The sequence below is a fragment of the Jaculus jaculus genome, chromosome 7, assembly GCF_020740685.1.
Source record: "Jaculus jaculus isolate mJacJac1 chromosome 7, mJacJac1.mat.Y.cur, whole genome shotgun sequence".
NCBI lineage: Eukaryota > Metazoa > Chordata > Mammalia > Rodentia > Dipodidae > Jaculus > Jaculus jaculus.
The window spans coordinates 68,679,010-68,699,023 of NC_059108.1; the positions used below are offsets into that span (position 1 = coordinate 68,679,010).

A 20,014-nucleotide genomic window follows, 5' to 3' on the forward strand; every position below is an offset into this window, starting at 1 on the left:
TGGCCCTAGAATGCGAACTACAGCCAGAAATAAGTTAATGCGTCTGCGCAAGGGTTTCCTCAATAGGCTGGAGACGTGTATTTTGTCCTTAGTTCCGCCCTCCGGATGTGACGCACATTGTTGCTCAGGCAACCGATTTGTGCTAGGGAGGTAGCGGCGAGAGGTTTAAGAGCAGACCGGCGGCGAAGCGGACGGTTGCTTGCATCTTCGGTCCTCCTGATCCCTCAAAGGTTAAGTGTTCGAATCTGCGTAGAGACAGAGCGACGCTCTGAAGGGCCCTGTGCACACACCTCCACAGATCGTTACAGCAAGACAAGTGCCTCCGCCAGAACTATGCGAATCCCTGAGCACGCACCGGCTCCTACTGGCTTCGGGGTGGGTGAGGATGACCTCGAGGGGACTGAGCTGGGAGTACGTTTCTAGCCCTGCGGAAGCAGCTAAACCCGTGCATATTCATTCGTCTGTCGTTTGTGCGACGGACGCACATCTGCTGGTTACGCAAGATGCCCAGTAACTAAATTGTGGTGACATTTAGTCACCACTTTAAAAAGAAGAGGAAGGGCTGGGAGGATGGTTCAGTAGTAAGAAACCCTTGCTTGCATAGCCCAAAGACCCTAGTTGAAATCCCCACTGTGCATCTAAGCTGGATGCAAAGTGCATCTTGAATTCGTTTGCCAACATAGAGGCCCACATACGCAAAAATAAATTATAAATATAAATAAAATACTTTAAATAAATGAGGGGGTAGCACAGGTTGTGGTGGTGCACAACTTTAATCCCAACACTGGAGATGTGGCAGTAGGAGGATCACCATGAGTTCAAGGCTAGCCAGAGACTACAGAGTGAATTCTAGGTCAGCCTGGGGTAAGGGGGTGCTAGGGGTCCAGGAAAGTCCTTGGCCCCCAAACCTTAGGTTTCATTTCTAATTTTAATCAAAAAATTGAATAAAAAAGAATACTGACAGTGTATTGTAGGGAGCTCAGATGCCAGATATGTCTAGAAACTATCCCCATGCCCTCTTAAGTCTTTCATTTCATGTCTATTTTTAAATATCTTTGTGTACCAAGGATGCCCAAAATTAACTATGGTGGCTTCAATGAAATGTTCCCTATAGTGTCATGTGTTTTGAATACTTTTTCACCAGCTGGTATTAATTTGACAAGGTTGGGGGTCCTTTGGGAAGTGGATGTTTGCTGAAGGAAGTATGTTACTTGGGGTGGACCTTGGGATTGTATAATTTAACCCCCTTGCCTGTGCTAGATAAGCACAATTTTGCTACATCCTTTGAGCTGGTGTAACAAGATGTGATTCCTTGTTATCTGTTCTTGCCATGTTTTCCCCACCATAATGAAACTTCCCCTCAAAACTCTAAGCCAAAATAAAAACCACTCCTTCCATAAGATAAAAAAAGAAGACTGAGAACGATGATTATTAAATTATTATATTTATTGAGAGAAGTATAGAGAGTCAGGGAAAAAGCATGAGAAGAAAAAAGAGAAAGAAAGTTCAAGGAGCTCCTGCTATGTGTGGCGTTAGCAAGGATGAAGGAGCCCATGTGGACAATAAAGACTAGGGGCCCCTGGCTGGACCTGAACCAAGCCAGCCAAGGGAAGAACTCACCCATAGCTGAAGTTTCCAAGTGGTCCAAGAGCCTGCCCTCCCCTTGCATGCAAAGGCTTTTATAACCTTATAGTGGTGGGAAGTCTTCTCATTTAGGCTAACCTGAGAGACAGCTAGTTGGTTAGGGCTAGGGACTCTCTGGAAAATGCCAGCCTGACACCAAGCTCCAGGGGCTGAACTTGATCAACCACAGTGTTTAAATCCTATGAAAAACCTCCCTCCCAAGAGGCAACAGGGGTTTTGGTTGCTTGTGGAGAAATAGATCTAGGGAACTAGACAAGAGATGTCAGATCATCTTTGATTTCTAGCAAATGCAAACTTTTCTGCCTTTGTTACCTTCATGGGTCCAGTCACCCTAACTGTACCTCCTATCACCTTGAGAAACCAATAGTAGTAGTAGTAGTAATAATAATAATAATAATAATGAAGTTAAAAAGGGGATAATTTGGAGAAAACTCAGTTGTGGGCAAATAAGTCTCAGTGATAAAGTGCTTACCTAGAGTTCCCTCAAAAATAAAAACTTTTGAGTAGAGTGCATGATCAGAATTAGCAGCAATTTGACACACAAACCCAAACAACTGGTGTCTTGAGTTTCTTGTAAGATCCCAGGATGTCAGCGCTGAAAGGCACTACCCTAACTCATTTTGTAAGAGGACCCTGAAATGCTTGTTTGAGGTTTTTGTATGTTAACACATGTAATTGTTTCTAACATTTTAACTTAAAAAAAAAAAAAAAAGGATAATCCTGTCTTTTGGTTTCATTGCTCTTCCAGCTTCACATTAAACCTGACTTCTCAATCCAGTATCTCTCACTTTTCAGTTGAAAGCCTTCCCATGTAATCAGATACTTTACTTCATCTTTTAGCTGTCCTAGCTACATGAACAACATTTCTAAAACAGCAAATAAACAACGTGCCCTCATTTTCAATTTGCTCACATTTAGATTGGAAACTCTTAGCATCAATAAACATATTGACCTTCAGTGATGACCAAACCTTGCTTAGGTTCTAGACAAAAAGTGAAATTGTCCCCATCCAGAGAAGACCTTACATTTTAAAGAGATAAATTTGCATAACTTAAATTCAGCCTAAACCTTCATATGTTACTATGGAGGGCCTAGGGAAAGAAAAGGTAGCCATGTTCTCTATATTCAAAATAAAATGTCAGACAGTGTGAGCTCTGACAGTTGAGCCTTTCTAGCTGTTTCATCAGCAAGCAGAAAAGAAGCTTCCTCTCCAGTATTAACTTCAGGCTCAGGCTAGGTTGATGCTTTTTAATCATTCAGGAATGAATTCCTTAAGGGAGTTCTGTTCCATCACTTGGTTCCTTCCAATACTTTCTTTTTTTTTTTTTAATTATTTATTTATTTATTTGAGAGCGACAGACACAGAGAGAAAGACAGATAGAGGGAGAGAGAGAGAATGGGCGCGCCAGGGCTTCCAGCCTCTGCAAACAAACTCCAGACGCGTGCGCCCCCTTGTGCATCTGGCTAACGGACCTGGGGAACCGAGCCTCGAACCGGGGTCCTTAGGCTTCATAGGCAAGCGCTTAACCGCTAAGCCATCTCTCCAGCCCCAATACTTTCTTCCTTACGCTTTACTACCTATAATCCCTATTTGTCATTTACAGCTCTGCAGGAACTTCCAAAAGAAAAAAGCAGAAGATATGAAAAATATCACAATTGCTTATTGAATGCAGCTCTTTTCAATGCCTAACTAAATCACACACTTAAACTAAAAATTTTTAGGACTACCTAAAACAGCAAGTAAATGTTATTTGGTATTCAATTTATGAACTTACTTAACCTATCTACTAATAAGAAATTGCTAATGCTAATGTTAGTTTTTTTGGTCTTTAGAAGTAGAGTCTCCCTCTACCCCAGGTTAACCTGGAATTCACTAGGTAGTCTCAGGATGGCCTCGAACTCACAGCAATCCTCATACTTCTACCTCCCAAGTGCTGGGATTAAAGGCATGCACCACCACACCCAGCCTAGTGTTGGTTTTAATTAGTATAAATCAGAACCCTAATATATGTAAAAAGTCATGCCCAACATTGTAAATAAGAGTACAAGTTTGGGAGCTGGAGAGATGGCTTAGTGGTTAAGGTGCTTGCCTGTGAAACCTAAGTATCCAGGTTCAAATTTCCAGTGCCCATATAAGTCAAATGTGCAAGGTGGCACATGCATCTGGAGTTCATTTGCAGTGGCTGGAGGCCCTGGCGTGCCCATTCTCTCTCCCTGCATTTCTCTACCTACCTCTCCCTCTTTCTGCCTCTCAAAATAAGTAAATTAATAAAATTTAATGGGAGGGGGTAGATCACAGATGAGCCTAAATAATGGTACCAAAATGCCTGTATTTACTGAAAAGAAAACTAATAAATTAAAAAAAAAATTTAGAAACAATGCAAGTTTTGGAGTCAGACAAATGTGGATTTGAACCTGATTTTATTATCTACTAGTTATCTAGCACAAGACAAACTATTCAGCAATTTTGGCACTGACATTCAGGACCACTGTGCTTAGTTGAAGGAATGAAAAGGTCAAATCATGTCCTATTTATACTTTTTTTTCTATTTTTCAAGTTTGTAGACTCCTATCTTCTGCAAATTTCAGTGCTCTTAAAACTTTAAATCCTTATAATGATTACTTTACTTCTGTTGTAAGAAGAAATTGAGGTTGATATTTGGAAACTGCATGCCAACCTGCTCCTATCTCCTTTGGAAGTATGATTTTTTAATATTTTATTTTATGTATTTATTTGACAGAGAAAGAGGGAAGAAGGGGGAGAGAAAAAGAATGGGCATGGTAGGGCCTCTAGTCACTGCAAACAAACTCCAGATGCATGCACCCCCTTGTGCATCTGGCTAACGTGGGTCCTGGGGAATCGAACCTGGTCCTTTGGCTTTGCAGGCAAACTCCTTAACCACTAAACCATCCCTCCAGCCCTGGAAGTATGATTTTAACCAAATCAAGAGGACCATCTGAAATATGACCATTCTGAGGACATCAGACCCTGTTTGCCATTTCAAATGAAATCTGAAGCCTGCTTCAAGATTTGACTCCTCTGCTGAGCCAGCCGGAAATGTGCTCAGGAACTTGAGTTAAACCAGCCACTTCACCTCCCACATGTATAAAGCAGGACCAGTCTTAACTGGTTCCTTCAACTTTCACTCTCCTGAACCCTCCAAACTCAAGGAGACCAAAGGGTGAGCTACACTCTCTGGAAAGTAGGTTGGGGCCAAACTATACTCAGAGCAGAGCAGTCATCCCTGTTTAGGGTCGGAGACCTAAGAGGCCCAGTTGTGCCCCAAATATTGCATGGGACATACTTAAAGTCATTTTCTATCTAAAAATCAATTTTAACCAGGCATATTCCCGCGAGCTTTCGCGCTCGCGCTCTCTCTCTCTCTCTCTCTCTCTCTCTCTCTCTCTCTCTCGGTCGGTGGGTGGGTGTCCCCAGGCTGGCCTCGACATCACAGAAATCCTCCTACCTCTGCCTCCCAAGTGCTGGGAATAAAGGCTTGCATCTCTACAGACATTTTAAGCCTGCGAAGGGTTCTGTCACTTTTTTTTCCTCCTGCTATAGGGGGACTCCGAGTTTTAATATTTTTTAAATTTATTTTTATTTGCGGGAGAGAAAATGGGCACACCAAGGCCTATGGCCTCTACAAATGAGCTCGAGACGCATGCGCCACCTTGTGCATCTGGCTTACGTGAGTTCGGGAGAGTAGTCCTTAGGCTTCTCAAGCAAACACCTTAACCACCAAGGCCTCTCTCCCGCCCCAGGACTGGGAGCTTTAGAACCACCAGTCGCCCTCACTGTGCCCCACATGTGCGGTCAGGATTACGACCTTATTTTTGTGAGCCGTCGCCAATCGCCTGGCTGGACGGAGCCCCGGCTGCGCCTCGCAGGGTCGGCCGAGCTGGCGACCGGGCTGCGGGAGGCTCCCGCCCCGCCCCGGCGTGACGGTCGTGGGCCCGCCTCGGGCTCGCAGTTACCCGAGCCGCGGGTCAGCTGGTGCTGGCGTCAGGAGAGGGATGGGCTGGCTGGGCTCGGCCCGGCAGGGCTTGTTTACTATGGCCGAAGATCTGGAGCAGCAGTGAGTCACTCCCGTCCCTTGCTGCCGGTCTCTCTCGGGGTCTGTCGGGGCCGCGATCCGGGGAGGGGCGGTTGTAGACACCTTCCCGCCTGGCCGCGCTCAGTTGGCCTCGAGGGGTCGGCTGCCAGCGGCGGCCTCAGCCCGAGGCGGCGGCCCAGCGGGGGCGGGGGACGAGGGCCGCGGGGTCGCGCGGAGCCCGGCGGAGCGGAGCGGGTGCTCGCTCGACCCTCCCCGCGAGTTAGATGGAGCGCTGGGCGCGAGGGCAAAGCTTGCTCCCTCCCTGCGCCGAAGCAGGCTTGTGGGACACGGCTGCGGGGGCAGCAGCAGCAGCCAGGGGGCTTGTTGCCACTTGCCCCACAAGTGTAGTCGTGGGTGTGAAAGCCCCCGCGTGGGAAGGAGGAAGAATTCACAGCACTGGGATTGGTATGGAGTAACAAATAATGGGCTTACAAATTCCTTTAGCACCCTCCCTCGACACGTTCTACTTGCAGTCCTAACTGATAATGCTTTTATCATTATAAAGACATGGCTTCAAAATGAAGTATGTTAGGGCTGGAGATATGGCTCAGCGGTTAAGGCGCTTGCCTGAAAAGCCAAAGGACGGAGGTTCATTTCCCCAGTACCCACGTAAGCCAGATGCACGAGGTGGTGCATGCATTTGGACTTCCTTTGTAGTGGCTCCTGGCGTGCCCATGCTCGCGCCTCTCTCTCCCTCTCTCTCAAATAAATAAAACATTAAAAATATATTTTAAAATTAGGTTTGTTAGATTAGTGTGGTTTACTCACCCAAGGACATCAGGTTTGGTATGCCACTTGTAGCTGATTTCACTAACCATTCCTACTCTAATAGCAGCAAGGAAAAATTGCTTGGAAGGAGAATGACTCAGCTCCCAACCAAGCTGTGCTTTCACCGGAACGTGGCCCTCTCTTGACTTAAGTATTCGTCCCTTTGGACCTGCAGAACTGATAGCCTGAGAATGAACTAACTTTATAACAGTAAATAATTGTTTCCAAGACTTGAAGGATCTGCCTAAGAGAATGTTGCTTTCTACGATGGCTTAAGAGGAAATATCATGCCTACAATGACTTAGAGAAACAGCACTAGAGCCAAGAGACGCAGGTCATTCAGTTCCATTTTACAAATAAGGTGATGCCCTTAAAACTCAAGAGACTTGACCCAGATTACAGAAGTCTACAAACAGGATTCTCTCCCACCACAGAACTACTTCTGTGTAACCCCATCAGAATGGAAGACACTACCTGGCCTACCTAACTGATGGCTAAGTGGCTTCTCTGCTTCTTGCCTCCGTTTCCCACCTCAACCTTTATTTCCCCAATAGTATTGAGCACATAGTGTGACAGGGGCTGTTTGTTCTTTATCTGCAACATTTTTGGTGAAGAAAAGCCCCCCTCTCTGCCACCTGCCCAGAATCATCTGCCCCTGTTTCCCCAGACCTCTGATGTGGGCAGTTACAGGGCCATGTAGGGTTCGAATGTCATGATCTGACTACAGTCTCTATGATGCAGAAAGGAGTTTATCTCTTGAGACTGGCCAAATTTTATTTTTCCTCCACGTGTGCCCCTCCCTCTCCCCCTCTCTCGCCCTCTCTCTCTCTCTCTCTCTCTCTCTCTCTCTCTCTCTCTCTCTGTGTGTGATATGGGTGGTATATGCATATATGTGTGTGTGTGTGCAGATGTGTGTTCCATGCAAATGTTAAGAGTTTTGAATGTTCCTAGAATTAGATTGAGACTCACAGTTCTTATCTAGCAAGAGGCATTGATGTACCACTCCCAATGACAATACAAGCTTTTCTTTCAAACCTCAACCATTCATTGAGAGTAACTACTTACAAAACACCATACACACACACATACACACACACACACACACACACACACACACACGCATGCCCACACACACATGGGTTTATGGTGTAGCTGAGGACAAAGAATGTCTAGTGGGAGCTTATCTTATGCTAGGCATTATGCTTTGTGCTGAAGGTGAACTAAGTGACAATGTTGACAGCACTCCTAAGTGATACATACTATTACCTTCCTTTTAAAGGCAAGCAAACTGATAGAAAGATTAATGTGTGACAGTCACATTGCAAGCTCTGGCTTTCTGGCTTTGGAGCACATGCCTGTCAGGAAAAAAGACAAGTGAGATGTGGTTCTGTACTGGGAGTGTTCATGTATAACCTTGAAAAGCTGAGGCTGGAAGATCCATGGAGGAGATACTGAAAACTCATACTTGAAATCTGGGTTCTACTTCCCATCCTTTGTCTAACTTGCTATATGACCTCTCTGGGTGTCAGTTTGCTCCTGTATGAAATAAAGAAACGGAACTAGATGAATTCCAAGGAAACATCCTAATCTAAAATTCTGTGTTTCAATGACACATCAGAATGCCCAGTGTTGTGTGCCTCTTCCTTGATCACTGATATCCACGGGCCTTTCCTGCAGCTGTTGGCATGTATCCTGTGACCTTCACCCAGGCAGAGTTTGAGAAAAAAAGAAATACCATATAGAATATAAAAGGAAAAATAAAAACTATGGTTTATTGAGCTTCTAATTTGGGCAGACATCTGACAAGTCCTTTATACATCTAGAGACACCCAAAGCCAGTCTGTTCATCAATTATAGTCCTATAATTCTAAGAGTTTTGATTTTTATTCCAGAACTAATCCTTTTGAACCTCTGCTGCAATGATAGCCTGAGTGTGAAGGTCAAATCAGAATGAGTTATCTGATTTACTGAGTGCCGTGGGAGGTGAGGGCAAGCTTTCTACTTACTTTGCAATCTGGAGAATAAGGCCAAAGGCAACCTGTGTCTGCTGGTGAATGAGAATGGGACTTTAACCCAAGTCTCCGTCCTCCTGCGCCTTGCCTCAGCCATCGCTCTACTAATCACACCTGAGAACCCAGGTGGGCACTGACAGTGTTACACACTTCCAAAGGCTTGGAAAGGACAGGAAAGCAGGTGGCATGGACATTTCTCTGTCCATCTAGTTCTGAAGGTGGCAAAGAATTGTGAAAATACTAGTTAAAAGTTGCTCCCTGTCCCATCTAATCTAATCTTGAATATAAATTGTGATAATTGGTAACCAAGGGGAGTTGTAAAGCTCTGGAAAAGTGATAAATATGAAAAACTCATGTATTATATGCATGGTCTTCTGAGTGTATGCTGAAACAAGGGGCATTGTTGTTAGTAGCCATTTGCCAAGAAAGATTAACAGTATATCAGGCAGCTAGGGCACTGCTGATGCTCACTTCCATAGGGGGCAGGCATCCTGAAACTAGGACACACAGTGTACCCTGATAACTCGTGTAACTATCAGCAAGGCTGAGAGCATCACTTTCCTTTCCAGTGTTACCAACAAGTGACTCTGTGTCTTCTTGTCCCAGGCCTCAAGGCTGGTTGAGTAGCTGGCTGCCTACTTGGCGCCCCACTTCCATGTCTCAGCTGAAGAATGTGGAAGCCAGGATACTCCAGTGTAAGTAGGACAATTTGTCCTTACTCCTTAAAGAAGTTTAAGAAGAATGTAGAATCTGTTTCTGATTCGCAGCATATGGATGGAGGAAAGAAACATCAGTGGTTTCAGGGAAGGTTCAGAGGACACCGTATTTCATGAAAATGGTTCCTCAGCTCCTCTCTAGCCATATACCAACCCCTGCCACATCCTATAGTTAGCTTCATGTACATACTCACAAACATATACATTCTACCTCTCCTCCTTCCCTCTTCTTTCTCCATCTTTGTTCTTGCCCTCTCTCTTCTAAGCACATGGTTAAGCACTTTTTAATTTACCATCAGTAAACCTACATTCTCTAATATCTCTGTTTCCTGTGTTCTGCCCAGTTATGGTCCATCAGTTATCTGGTTACTACAGTAGTTTTGGACGTACTTGCACAGACCAGCTGTTGCAAGTAGTGCCAAGTTGGAGAAGCACATACAACAGTCACTGGACCAAACAAAACCCTAGGGTAATGCCTTCCATATTTCCCCTACAATCATTCCTACCCTATCCTCTCTCTTTAGGCAATAGAGAAGCCACAGATTTCAAGCCTGTGTCCAAGATCTTTGGATCTTGACTGCTACCTCACCAGCAGAAAAGCATGGCCTTATCTCAGAGTCTAAGAGAAATAACCCCTTCGCTTAACCACTCCCATCACCACCTCTACCTAGTTAGGCTGTAGTTCTGCCCATCTGTTCAGTCCTAGGCACAAGTTCAAGTCTTGTGATTGGACTTGAATTCTTTAAAAAAAAAAAAATTACTCATCTAGGCATGGTGGTATATGCCTTTAGTCCCAGCATTGGGAGGCAGAGGTAGGAGGATCACCATGAGTTCAAGGCCACACTGAGACTACATAGTGAATTCCAGGTCCGCCTGTGCTATAGTAAAGCCCTACCTCGAAAAACAAAAAACAAACAAACAAAAAAAGTTATTCAAACTTCTTGAATCTTTAGGAAGACTTATGGTTATTGGCATTGGGAACAGAGTAAACTCAGTTCCAAATTTTATAAGGTCCGATGGGGATTCATTACTGAGGAACAGAATGAAGGGGATAAGTGGATGAAAAAGTAATAAAAGAAGACATCAAGCACAGGGAAATTCTTAATAAACTGACTTAATAGGATTCTTGCCAAAGAAAGGTCAAGGACTAGTATATCAAAGATAAGGGATGAGGAACTTGTATAAAGGTAAGGAGATTCTTGCTAACCTGACTTAGCAGGATTCTTGCTAAGACCCAGCTAGATAAACTGAATACAGGATAGGAGACTAGGTCAAAGCCAAGTCAAGAAGAGAACTTGAGCTGGAGAGATGGCTTAATGGTAAAGGCACTTGCCTAAAAAGCCAAAGCACCCAGGTTTGATTCCCAGTACCTACGTAAAGCCAGATGTACAGGTGGCTCATGCAACTGGAGTTTATTTGCAGTGGCTAGAGGCCCTAATGTGCCCATTCTCTCTCTATCTGGCTCTCTCTCAAATAAATAAATAAAATATTTTTTTAAAAAAGAAGAAAACTCATTGCAGCTGAGCTAAGGAGATAGTCTTTGTCAGTGATCAGACAGGATGGCAGAAGGGAAGAGCTGAGGGAGGTTGGGAAAGGAATGGGAAGAGAGAAAAATCTAAAGAGCAATATCCTGACCAAATATCTTTGCTACCAGGAAATACCTTTGTTAATTTACCCTTGAATTCTTGCCTCCCCAGGTCTCCAGAACAAGTTCCTGGCCCGATATGTATCCCTCCCAAACCAGAACAAGATCTGGACAGTGACCGTGAGCCCGGAGCAGAAGGATCGGACCCCTCTGGTGATGGTGCATGGCTTTGGGGGTGGTGTGGGCCTCTGGATCCTCAACATGGATTCACTGAGTGCTCGCCGCACACTGCACACTTTTGATCTGCTTGGCTTTGGGCGAAGTTCAAGGCCAACATTCCCAAGGGATCCAGAGGGGGCTGAAGATGAGTTTGTGACCTCAATAGAGACATGGAGGGAAACCATGGGGATCCCCAGCATGATCCTCCTAGGACACAGTTTGGGAGGATTCCTGGCCACTTCTTACTCTATCAAGTACCCTGAAAGGTAATATGAGCCACCTCCTCTCCCTCAAGAGCTGACTCCTTGCCTTGCTAGGAACTCTAGTATTTATTTCCAATAATGCTGTCCTGCCTTAGTGATTTGAGGGTTGTAATACCTCCAAGTGAGCACACTGTTCTTCTTTTTCCTCCTTTAATGTAGAGTTAAACACCTTATCCTGGTAGACCCATGGGGCTTTCCCCTCCGACCAACTGACCCACGTGAGATCCGGACACCTCCAACATGGGTCAAGGCTGTGGCTTCTGTCCTGGGACGTTCCAATCCACTGGCTGTCCTTCGTGTTGCTGGGCCTTGGGGTAAGTAGCTTGTAGATGAAGGAACTCTCTTCTTAAACCAAGACTGTCCCATTCAGCTAAACTTCATTGGACCTGGTTGCCTTCCATCTCCATTTAGTCATAAAAAGTGAACTTTGAGCATATCAGTCACTTAAAGCTATTAATCTGGACCAGAACTCATTGTTTAAGGTTTCACAAGGTTTTATTTCCCTTTCATCTACATGAAAAAAATCCTCCTGTGAAAGGAATAGATGGATCATAACAGCTACCCTATGCCTTAGCAAACCCCCAGATAAAGGAAGTGCTGTGAGGCAGTTCTTCCCTGCTACATGTATGAGTTTGATGACAGTCTGTTGATCACTCAGGTGTACTATCCAGCATGGCTCCCAGCACCTACAGCAAGGAGAAGTCAGAAACTCAGCCTCTAACATAACCTACAGTAGCAGGCAAGCCCCTAGGAACCTGGTAGGCATGACATCTTGCTCTGTCCTGGTTGCTGCCAGCTAATGCTTTGAGTAAAGAGAGAAGGACATGGGGAGCACCCAAGTTACTAGTATCAGTAGCTCCAGCATTCTGACATTGCACCATCCACACCTCTTTGGGGAGCTTTCCCATGAATGAGGTAAACAGCAGATTGTCTTTATTGAAAAGGTTGGTGACCCCTATTTTGTTCAGTACAAAACAGTAGCTTATGTTCATATAGTAATATTCAGTAATCACTTATAATGGCTGAAGAAAGTTATCCTGATAGATCCTTCAAGAAGACCAAATGTCTTTGAATAAAGAGTAGGACATGAACATTGGAGTAGAAGGTGGTTCTGGAAGATAAAAGGGCTAACAGGAGATGTGGTACCAAAGGAGAAAGGGTAGGTTGGAGGACTGACCTCACAGTCCCCCCACTGTGGACTCAAACAGACTCCATACAATCCTTTTCAAAAGAGAAGTATTGGTCTAATCATTTTCTCCATCTTTGGCCTTGGCTCTGGCCAGGTTCATACATGTAGGCAGTCAGAGCTATTGTGGTTGGGCAGTGGGCTGGCAGCCATAGAGGACTGCCAGGAGAGAGGGCAGGCCCCATAGCCTAGAGAAGACTATACCTCCCTATCCACTTCTCAAAAATAGAACAAAAAGGAGGGAGGGAGAGAGACAGAGAGAGATAGATTGACTAGTAGGCCCAACCTTCAGTCTTTCAGATTTTCTACTGATTACACATTTACCATAAAGAACTATGAAAAGAACACTCTTCTAACACAGTGCTCTGAGCCTGGGACACCAGAGTCGTTAAGGTCACCTGCACATATATTCTGTTAATGGCCTGAAAATGAGAGGATTTGGGGAAATGGAATAGTTTCATCTGCTACCTTCACAAGATTAAAAGGCCATAAGAATCACAGGAAGAAAAGACCATAGCTCAGACTATAAAGGAAAAGCATCTTAGCCATAGACTCCTATGATCTTTAAAGGAAAAGATCTTGGGATTTCACTGAGCTGAAAATAACCTGGTTCCTCGAGGATATTAGACTTCCTAATTCTTTGGTGACAAGAGAATTGAATTTTGTCATTTGAACCTATCTATTGCTTTCTGACAAACTTCTACTCTTTTTTTTTTTTGCCACTGTAATGTTAAATGCATAAAACAAACCCTAGGAGAAATAACATTTGGTTAAGGTTGCTTAAAACATATATTCCTCTTACCATGACTACCACCCAAACTGGCCACTCCATGTTTCTGTGTTTGCCTTTAGTTTGGGTGGTGGTTGTTTGTTTGGGTTTGGAGGGGGTATGAGATAGGGTCTCACTATGTAGTTCTGGCTGGCCTAGAATTCACTACATAAACCAAACTGTCAGCAATTCTTCTGCCTCTGCCTCCCAAGTACTGGAATTATAGGCATGTGCCTATAATTCCAATAATTTCCAATAATGCTGTCCTGCCTTAGTGATTTGAGGGTTGTAATACCTCCAAGTGAGCACACTGTTCTTCTTTTTCCTCCTTTACCATGCCCAACTCCATGTTTTTGTCATCCTCTTTAGGGCCTGGCCTGGTGCAACGATTCCGGCCAGACTTCAAGCGCAAGTTTGCAGACTTCTTTGAAGATGATACCATATCAGAGTATATCTACCACTGCAATGCACAGAATCCCAGGTGAGGGTAGTTCTTGGGGCTGGCTCAGTGGAGATGGCTTGGAGAGAAAACTCTAGCTGTAAAGTGCTGTGCTGTATTTCTTCCTCAAAGTACTGACTCAGGGCAATGCAGGTGCTAGCAGGCTTGACCATTTCCACAGAGTTCCCCAGGGATGGGCTCTAAAGGACATAGGGGATAATAGATTAATTAAGCATGATATCTATCCGTAGAAAAAGAGCTCCTTTTCCCCTACAGAGAGGTAGCTAGCCTGATATACTATAGTCTGGGAAACACTTTTTGTTTTTACTTTAACTTGGTAGAGACATGGTGAGACAGGGTGTCACCCTCAGCCAAGCTGACCTGGTACTTACTCTATAACTTAACACTGGCCTCAAACCTACAGTAATCCTACTACTTAAGCCTCTTGAGTGCTGGGATAATAGATATGAGACACTATGCTCATAGCTTCTAGTGTGGAAAGCATTCTAGAAGATCCATTTTAAAAAATGATATAAATATTTTTTGTTTGTGTTTTCAAGGTAAAGTCTCATTAACATTCTGGTGGTTTTTTTTTTTTTTTTGGTTCAGTTTGGTTTTACAGGCAAACATGATGTTTTTTAAAGATAAATGGAGAAAGAAAAAGTCTTTGCCTATCCCCAACCTGCAGTTCCAAAGTTTCTTTATTATTATAGCCTATATACCACCTACCATTGTTTCAGGTAACCTCCTTGCATATATTCCCATGTGATATGTCTATGGAATGCTTCTCTAGAATACATTCATTCAGTGAAAGGGTATGTACTTAATTACATGCACTTTGAAATACCTTGGCACAGGTGCAGGAATGCCTTTGCCTCTTCAGAGATGTGGTGGTCTGTGCAGGGCCTCAAGAAATTCCTATTTCTGGCTACTCACTTATACAGTTGGCCTTGCAAGCTTGCTGGCCTACAGTATTGGCAGATTGACAGCCAGGGTAGAACCAAGAAGGTAATCTTCCCCCATAGTAGTGCCCTGTTAAACACTGATACCAGGAGGCTATGTTGGTAGTACCATCTTGTAGAGGCTCCACCTGATCTGTAGGAGCCACAGTCATTGGAGAAAGTCTTTCCAGGCCTGACTAAGTCACCCCTGTAAGGCAAAATCTATGAGGAAGGTGGGAATCTGCTTTTCAACAGTATTGTGAGTATTAGTCTCAATATAGTATGAGAGCCAGCATTGCATGTGAGTTTAGTGAATGGCAGGGTTAAATAGTTATAGAAATTCTCACCCAACTACCATTCCCTCACCCTAACTATCATCATTCAGTTGTATAATTTCAAAGTTTTTTAGTTTATTTATTTATTTGCAAGGAGAGAGAGAGAGAGAGAGCTAAAAGAAAGGAAAAGAAAGGAACAGGCATACCAAAGCCTCTTGCCACTATAAAAGAACTCCAGACACATACACCACTTTGAGCACATGGTATTACGTGGATACTGGGGAATCAAACTAAGGTCATCAGGTTTTGCAAGAAAGAAACTTTAGCCACTCAACCATCTCTCTAGCCCCTTTTAAAGTGTTATTTCACTTTATTTAGGGAGAGAGAGAGAGAATGAGAGAGAGAGTGTGTGTGTTTTCACACATGAACCACTTTACATCCAGCTTTACATAGGTGGCTGGAAAATCAAACCTAGGCCAACAGACTTTACAAGCAAGCAGCTTTAACTGCTGAGCCGTTTCCCCATCAAGGTGTGTTTTAGAGGGGATTGCTTTTTTTTGTATTTGTTGGTGGTGTTGTAATAGCTAATAAGTTTATAGTAAGTCCAGTCAGTCTCTTGTAAAACATGAAATCTGACCAAGGGTACCTACTTTATTTCACCCAAACTTAGAGACCATATATATGTATAGTGCTGAAATTGGACTCATGGCATCAGAGATAGTAGGCAAATGGTTTATCACTCAGCTGTATCCCCAGCCCACTCTCTGCTATGCATATATTTTCATTCTAATCATTTTCATTTCAATCATGACGTAATGAGGTGGACATAATTATCTCTAATTTGTAAACAAGAAAAAAAATTTTAATTTTTTTTGTTTTTATTTTTTATTTATTTATTTGAGAGCAACAGACAGAAAGAAGGAGGGAGAGAGAGAATGGGTGCACCAGGGCTTCCAGCCACTGCAAACAAACTCCAGATGCATGTGCCCCCTTGTGCATCTGGCTAACGTGGGTCCTGGGGAATCGAGCCTCGAACCAGGGTCCTTAGGCTTCACAGGCAAGCTCTTAACTGCTAGGCCATCTCTCCAGCCCCAAGAAAATTATTTTATGTTCTGTTTACTTGCTCAGAAAACAGTCAAGATTTAAATTCATTTCTGACTTCAAAATCCATGATGTATCTACTGTGCTATGATGTGTCTGCTTCTGTTGGCCTATGCAGAATTCAAAGGAGACAAATATATATATATATATATACACACACACATACATACACACAAAACAGGCAGAGCCAAGAAAGAGGTATTGTCCCCAACCCCCACTACCTCCTACAAAAGCTGCAGACTAGCTCAGATAGCTAGATCCTGTCCAGTGTTGGACACACCTCCTGTATGGAACTTAAATTAGCAATTTTTGCTTCTCCCTTCAGCAAAAACTGCTGCTTCTTTGATTCTAAAACTGATTTATAATTCCAGAGTCTCCTTAGGAAGCCCTTTTTTGTTGTTTGTTTATTTGTTTGTTTGTTTTGAGGTAGGGTCTAGCTCTAGCTCCAAGCTGACTATGTAGTCTCAGGATGGCCTCGAACTTACAGCAGTTCTCCTACCTCTGCCTCCCTCCCACGTGCTGAGATTAAAGTTCTGCATTACCACACCTGGCTAGGAAGCCCTTTTTGGTACTCTAGCACTCACTCTTCGGAGCTTACCTCAGGGGAATTCTCCCTTTTTTCCTTTAGCAGCTAGGTCCGTATAGTTCTACCACCCTTTCAGAATTCTCAGAAATTTTAGTTAAATGATTTATCAAATGACTATTGTATTTTGTTGTTTATTTTTATTTTATTTATTTGAGAGCAACAGAGACAGAAAGAGGCAGGTGTAGAGAGAGAATGGGCATGCCAGGGCCTCCAGCCACTGCAAATGAACTCCAGACATGTGCACCCCCTTATGCATCTGGCTAATGGGGGTCCTGGGTAATCAAGCCATGAACTGGGGTCTTTAGGCTTCACAGGCAAGCGCTTAACCACTAAGCCATCTCTCCAGCCCGACTGTTTTTTTTCTAATACCTACCTTCCAGAGATGCAAGTCAAAATATGAGTTCCAGGGGAGCAGGCACCTCATCTGTCCTATTCCTATGTCCCTTCACCTAGCCCAGGGGGTGACATGTAAATATTTTTTAATGAATAATTAATCCATTCTTGGATTTTTCAAGGTGGTGTGGAGTTTTTGACAAGTGTATCCTGAAGCATTTTACTCATTTCCTAATGTTAACAATATTTAATGAGCCAGTGCTGGCTTTCAGGGGAATACAAAAAGATACTAAGATACTATACTCCAGCTTCTGAAGAGACCAGGAAGTTGACAACTTCTGATGCAGGGTTTGTTCTATCACTTATCTCACCCTACTTTGTTCTGTCAGTGGGGAAACAGCATTCAAAGTCATGATGGAATCTTTCGGCTGGGCCCGGCGCCCCATGTTGGAACGAATTCACTTAATTCGAAAAGATGTGCCCATCACCATGATCTATGGAGCTAACACCTGGATAGACACCAGTACAGGAAAAAAGGTGAAGATGCAGCGGCCAGATTCCTATGTCCGAGACATGGTAGGTTGGCAAAAGGGTTGCAATGGAAAGTGGGTTAAGCATCTACCTTAAAATTTCCTAAGAATTATGAGAGGATCATGGAAAGCCTCAGCCAGCCAACTGTCAGCTTTGAGACACAGAAGGGTGATCCAAGTCAGGGAAAGAGTGGAAGAAACAGATTAAGAGATAAAGATAAAAAGATATCATTAAGAGCCTCCCACTCCATCCAGAAGCTAGATACATGCTTACACTCCTCACATAGTGCCTACTCCAAACCAGAACTGGAAATAGCAAAGGTTGTTATACCCCTGCCATTTGCCTATGAGCACCAAAGTGGCAAGGTTTACAGGAAGGAACGATACAATGCATGACAAAAAAATAAAAATAAAAACAAACAGTAAAGTAGGATTTTGACATTCATTGGTTCCCAAAGGAAAGTATAAGATCCAGGGGAATAAAAAGGTGGAGCTTTTCTTCTGATAAGAGCTGTCAGGAGCTGGGGGTGGAGGGTATGGGCCAGCAAATCTGAGGAGAGAAGAAATGGTAGGATCATTATCTAGCACCTGGACTAAAGGCAGGTGTTCTCTCCATAGGAGATTGAAGGTGCATCACACCATGTTTATGCAGACCAGCCACACATCTTCAATGCTGTGGTAGAAGAGATCTGTAACTCGGTCGATTGAGCTGCTCCCTCCCATTAGAAGAAGAGGAGGAAACCAGAGTCACTCTCATCTCCCTGTTCCTGCTTAGTCAGCTCCTCTGTCCTTTCCTTACCAATTAACATATGCCAGCCAGGCAGAGTCTTGGGCTGTCCCCAAGACAGGATCACAGTGAAAAAGATACTCACAAGCCCATGCTGAGGACAAGAGGCAGAAGCCACAAGAGGCCTTGACTTCTCCAACCTGGGGAAGAACATAAAGGGTTGCCTAGTGCCACCCATTCTCTCCATGCCAAGTATTATCAAGATAATGAATATGAAGAGATTTCACCAAGCCATGTTGCCTCCCTGTGCGACTTTCCTTCCTCTGAGCAGAGAAGGACTCCCAGCAGCTAGTGTCTATGGGTAGGTTTCCATGCAAGAACATGTCCCTTCTCCATCACACCCTCACCTCCATCCAAGGTCTGCTTGAAGTCAGTTCCCACTTACCTGTCTGAGGTAAGTTCTGGAGCTCTGTTCACCTGAATAGTCTCTTCCATGACCTAGGAGGTCATATCCAAAGCATTTCTTGGCAGAAGAGTAAACAGACCAGGGCAGGCTATATGGTATGATATGGGTTCCAGCAGAATTAAGTCTATAACCCAGGTTTGCTGACACCTGGTGTGTGTTATAGACTTCATTCACTAAGGGTTGAGGCAGGTATACTGCCATGAGCTAGTCTGGATTTAAGCCTAACCCTGCCTCATATTCTACCCCTAATATATAGGCATACTATTGTCCTACCCTGTGTCTCAATCCTGGCTGCCTAAAGTGGGGCACTCAAACTCTTTGCCTCATCTTTCTCCCCATGGGAGGCCTCTTAGCCTCTTCTGTGCCTTATACCCTAAAGCCCCACATGTAGTATAGTATAAGTACAGCAAAGGTGGTTCCTGATGGAAAATGGGGATCAGCCAGAGCCATGTCTTATCACTATGCCCACAAATATGTGCAGAATTTTTCTACTAAGCCCTAAAGCTGAGGCCCACTGAGAGCCCTTGCCCACGGCCCACCTGGAAGCCTCAATACATGTCAGCTGCAGAATGATTCTCACTGCCTGACCTCCTCCACCTGCCATCTGTGTCCACAGTCTTCAGTTCATTCCACCTCTAAACTACTGTTAGCCCTTATCCAGGGTTGTATTCTATGTTCTGCTAGGAGGTTCTGGGCAATAAGGCTGGGTCTGGTCCCAGAAGCAGGCAAATCCTGCCTGCTCCTTTACTTTTATAAAGCCTACTCTTTCACCAGAATAGTATTAATTCCTGGTGCTTTGTACTACTGGTTCAGCTGCCTTGGGCTCCTTTTTTATGTTAATAAAGAAATGAGTAAAAACTACTAGTGGTGATAATGTTTGATCTTGCTCCAACAAGAGTGCTGAGTGCTACTGATGTCACATAGGCCTTATGGTCCCTGAGTAAGAGAAAGAAGCTTGAGAGGTATCTGCCTACATTGCCACTCCTTCCTCATTTACCTCCAGAATCCAGGTAGCACAGACCTCCTCAGACAGCCACTCATGATGGAAGAGGAGTCTGCCAGAGCATGGGTAGGTCAAGTTCCAATCTAGAATTAGGCAGAGCTTCCCTCTGCCCATTCAGTACCCTGGCTACTCAGTGCAGTGGGCCTTCACATGCACAACTCATTATGACCTACTCCCCAATTCCTGCTCATACTCTGGATCTCAGCTCAGACATTCCTTATGTAAGGAAGCTTTCTCTTGACCAAAAGACTAAACTAAGTTCCCAATCTGCTTCTCCATGACACTCAACTGCCCCTTTTGTAAGACTCCTAAGATTATTGTCACTTGTTTATTGTCTGTCTTTCCTCCCTAGACAAG

The 20,014-nt window shown here is 44.1% G+C and overlaps 1 protein-coding gene across 4 annotated transcripts; it reads left to right on the forward strand.

Moving 5' to 3' along the window:
* The first annotated feature begins 203 nt into the window (after positions 1-203).
* On the forward strand, positions 204-19,515 carry Abhd4 (abhydrolase domain containing 4, N-acyl phospholipase B). Of its 4 annotated transcripts, none has more exons than XM_045155188.1 (7): positions 204-375; positions 9,125-9,213; positions 10,932-11,304; positions 11,461-11,615; positions 13,626-13,737; positions 17,321-17,507; positions 18,080-19,515. In XM_045155188.1, the coding sequence occupies exons 2-7, from the start codon at positions 9,174-9,176 to the stop codon at positions 18,167-18,169; spliced, it is 957 nt and encodes a 318-aa protein (XP_045011123.1). In that variant the 5' UTR covers positions 204-375; positions 9,125-9,173; the 3' UTR covers positions 18,170-19,515. The 4 variants fall into 4 exon arrangements, with proteins under 4 accessions (XP_045011123.1, XP_045011121.1, XP_004661836.1 ...); XM_045155186.1 differs by lacking the exon at positions 204-375 and adding an exon at positions 4,772-4,826; XM_004661779.2 differs by lacking the exon at positions 204-375 and adding an exon at positions 5,590-5,720.
* The last annotated feature ends 499 nt before the right edge of the window (positions 19,516-20,014 follow it).